The 3,756-nt window shown below is 36.5% G+C and overlaps 1 protein-coding gene across 1 annotated transcript; it reads right to left on the bottom strand.

The window, feature by feature from the left end:
- Positions 1 to 886: 886 nt before the first annotated feature.
- On the bottom strand, positions 887 to 2,884 carry LOC133189969 (uncharacterized). Its single transcript, XM_061325421.1, has one exon. It carries the CDS (start codon positions 2,691 to 2,693, stop codon positions 1,017 to 1,019), a length of 1,677 nt encoding a protein of 558 aa, XP_061181405.1. The 5' UTR covers positions 2,694 to 2,884; the 3' UTR covers positions 887 to 1,016.
- Positions 2,885 to 3,756: the final 872 nt, after the last annotated feature.

The raw sequence follows: 3,756 nt of genomic DNA, 5'->3' as shown, positions 1-3,756 counted from the left end.
AGGCTGTTCTATTTTCTTCAGAAATATCTCATTTGATATTAGGAAAAGCATCAAATAATAGGATACAATGAGGAGTATCCCAATGAATCCAGTACTAAATTGAGAGGATGTGAACTATAATTAACGACATTATCGGGATTAAACTTTCATGGTTTTTCACAATATCTGTTAATTTTATGTGTAAACAATTTATCAAAAAAGAAGAAAAAACCCTGAACATATCACAAGAAACAAACAAAAAACAAAAGAAAGCCCCCCCCCCCCCAACTATCAGTTCTTTCCACAGTTTGGAATCTTTATGACTGTCAATCCTCCTCCTTTTCCATTTATTAGTCCCCTACCGGTGAAACCGGAGGGGACTATAGGTTTCCTCTGAGTCTGTCCGTCCGTCTGTCTGTCTGTCCGTCTGTCTGTCTGTCCCTCTGTCTGTCAGTCTGTCCCACTTGGTTTTCCGCACTTTTTTCCTAAACGCTTGCAGATATTGAGCTGATTTTTGGTATGTGAGTGTATCTTGATGAGTTACAGATCAAGTTTGCATTTCGTTCCGCTTCATTGATTTTTGACGGAATTACGGCCTTTTCAATTTTTTCGGGTTTTCCGCAATTTTCTTCTAAAAGCTTGTAGATATTGAGCTGATTTTTGGTATGTGGCTTTACCTTGATTAGTTACAGATCAAGTTTGCATTTCGTCCCGCTTCATTAATTTTTGACGGAATTATGGCATTTTCAATTCTTAACGGGAACGGAACCAGATTACACTTGCCGGTAGGGGACTAGTATTGCTAATGCAATACTCTCAGAATGCTTGTTATTTCATGACAACGTACACAATCGAATTCAACACTTTTTATTCTCAGGACAGAAAGATACCAACAAGCACCTGGCGGATCTAGTAGAGGGCAGGGATGGTCCCCTACACCCTGGAAAAATTCCTGGATCCGCGCATGAAGCAATATTAATAAGCATTACAAAAAATAGCAAATTTGATCTCGTTAGTCATGACAGCGGCTATATTCACTACACGTGGGACACTTGGCTGCCCAGTCCTTCAATAAAAACGTCATGAAACGTTATTTTAACTCTCTGAACAATCCCCTTCTCGCAACCAATCCAGGCAGTCTGTTCATCATCAATTGTAATCGCTAGAGGGCGGTAGATACCATCTTCAAAAGTTGTCAAATAACGAGCAAACTGACCAATGGGTGTCAAGTGGTGGATTCCAAAATTTCTGTCGGCGATGTAGATTGACGTGTCTGTGGCAATGACAACGTCTCGTGGATCAAAACGATGTTTATTGCCTTTCTCAGCGCCATTGTAGGTAAATCGGACTTTGCTTGATTTTGAGACAACAATCAGACGACCCTCATTTTCTGACAGTCGGTCTACGACACAGAAATCGTCTATCCTTTCCTCCACTCGATGTGGGTGTACAAATAGTTTGTTATTGGTATTTCCAACAAATTCAATGTCTTCAATGAAAGTCCCTATCGGATTCAAAATACGAATTGTCCGCTTAGACTGTTTGGACACTGTGAAATTATCTTTGTCAAGGACACATACCGCAAGGTCACCAGACGCCATGACTTTTATTCCCTTCACAATGTAAGGGGCCAGGTTTGCAGTTGTGCTAAATGTTTTATCACAAAGGTTGTATTCAAATATTTGAGATCCCTTTTTCTCCGTTGTATAAAAATTGTCCATTTGCCCTAGGGAGAAGTTTTCTGCCTCTCTGGTAATCCTGTCACAAATCTGCCCATGTTTTTGAATTCGTTGTACTTCACAAGAATGTTTTCCATCAGTGATGTTCATCCAGGCCTCACCTGAATTGATCGCAAATATCGACGAAACATTTTGGTCGTCACTTCCGACTTTCATTCTAGCGGGTGTTCGAATGTCTGCACTCAGAAAGATTCGGTTAGTTTTCCTGTTCTGTGCCCTCTCTTTACATCTCTTGACTCTGATTGGTGATCTGCGTTGCCTGGTTAGGGTAGATTTTAACTCATAGTGATCGCTGTCTTCGCTGCTTCCCCCAAATTCCACATAATCTGATCCCAAAGAATCCTCATCTTCGATCTGTGCAAATACCTTCTTGATTTCATTGCCAATATCAGGAAAAACAAAGTTGTGATGTCTGTAGTTTGGAATTGATACAGTTGGAATGGACTTCTCAATTTCATGTTCTGCATTACGAGAACAATCGATGACAGAGCTTTGGTTTTCAGAGTTTAGAACAAGGTCATAGCCCTCAACCAGACATCTGACTGACCTTATTGCTGCTTTTAATTTCTCCACGGCTTCGTCGTATTCCTTCACATGGTCGTCCATCGTTTTCTTGAGATCTTTTAAGTATTCGTCCTTAGCAGCATCTACTGCAGTTTTTAGAGCATTGGCCCTTTTCTCGACAAGATCGATCCTAATTTGGGTTTCTTCACAGAACGATTCTTTTTGTTTTTGAGCTCTCTCTGTTTTTTTCTCAAGATCTTCTATAGTCTCTTTTTTAGCCAGCTTCACAATGTGTTCCAGCTCTTTTTTCTTTTCTTCCATTATATCTCGAAATTTTTTAAACACATGTCCAGCATGGCTCTGAGAAACACATTCGAGACACACATACACATTGCAGTTGGCACACATTCGCTGTATTTGTTCCCCTGCATGCTTGCTGCACTCCATCGTGTCCGGAACGCAAGACGCCATGATTCAATTCTGGTCCTTCGTAATATTACTATTACATTTATAGACGTAGAGCTGTCGGAGCATAACGAGACCTTCCCCTACAAAAAAAAGTCTCATTCCTCGTATTGTCACAATGATGGCAATCCCCAAAATTATTTGCTCTGATGAGCAGTCTTTCACCCTACATAAATGAACGGAAGACAGGCATGTTTAAGGACATTATACATGTTATAAGCCGAGAAGATAAGTGACGTAAAAGGACAGTGAAAGAAATTCCACGAAAGCATTTTTTTAATCAGAATTGTGTCATAAATTTAAATACCCGTCTCAAAGCTAGTATACATATTTTAATAATAATGGCAGGCGAAAAGAGATTACTCAAACTGTGAAATGTATTTAGTTAAGATAAAAAATAAGTCAACTGCACAAACATGCGTTAAATCAATTGTATCATGCTAATGACATGCCGATGGTATTTGTTTTAATCATTTATTTATTTTTATAAATGATCGTGAATATTACACACATGCATTACATTTTGCATGTACCTTGGCCTGAATTGTTTACTATTTACCGTATATATGTATATATATATATATATATATATATATATATATATATATATATATATATATATATATATATATATATATATATATGAGTTTTCTATAAATTTCCGTTTGTATTCTATCAATTTTATGATACAAATGAAAAATTATAGACTACAAATGGAAAATTATACAATACAAATAAAAATTATACAATACAAATGAAAAATTATACAATACAAATGAAAAATTATAGAATAGAAGTGGAAAATTATACAAATAAAAATTTTACAATGAAAATGGAAAATTATAGAATACAAATAAACATACAATGCAAGTGGAAAATTATAGAATATAAATGGAAAGTTATAAAATACAAATGGAAAAAGATCGAATATTGCAACGGATGACATGCCATATCATAGTTCAATTGTGAAAGAAAAAATATATGATACATAACATAAATGAGAGACATATACAAGTGTACTAAATATATAGCAACAAACACACAATGAAAACAAAAAGGAAAGAAAGGA

Source organism: Saccostrea echinata, unplaced genomic scaffold (genome assembly GCF_033153115.1).
Source record: "Saccostrea echinata isolate AGI-Se365-2 ecotype Australia unplaced genomic scaffold, CSIRO_AGI_Sech_v1 ptg000020l, whole genome shotgun sequence".
Lineage (NCBI taxonomy): Eukaryota > Metazoa > Mollusca > Bivalvia > Ostreida > Ostreidae > Saccostrea > Saccostrea echinata.
The sequence above is the reverse complement of the archived record's forward strand: the minus strand, read 5'-3'. Positions and strand labels throughout refer to the sequence as shown.

Excerpts from the sequence above, each read along its gene's own strand:
- LOC133189969 (XM_061325421.1), bottom strand. The coding sequence starts at position 2,693 with ATGGCGTCTTGCGTTCCGGACACGATGGAGTGCAGCAAGCATGCAGGG.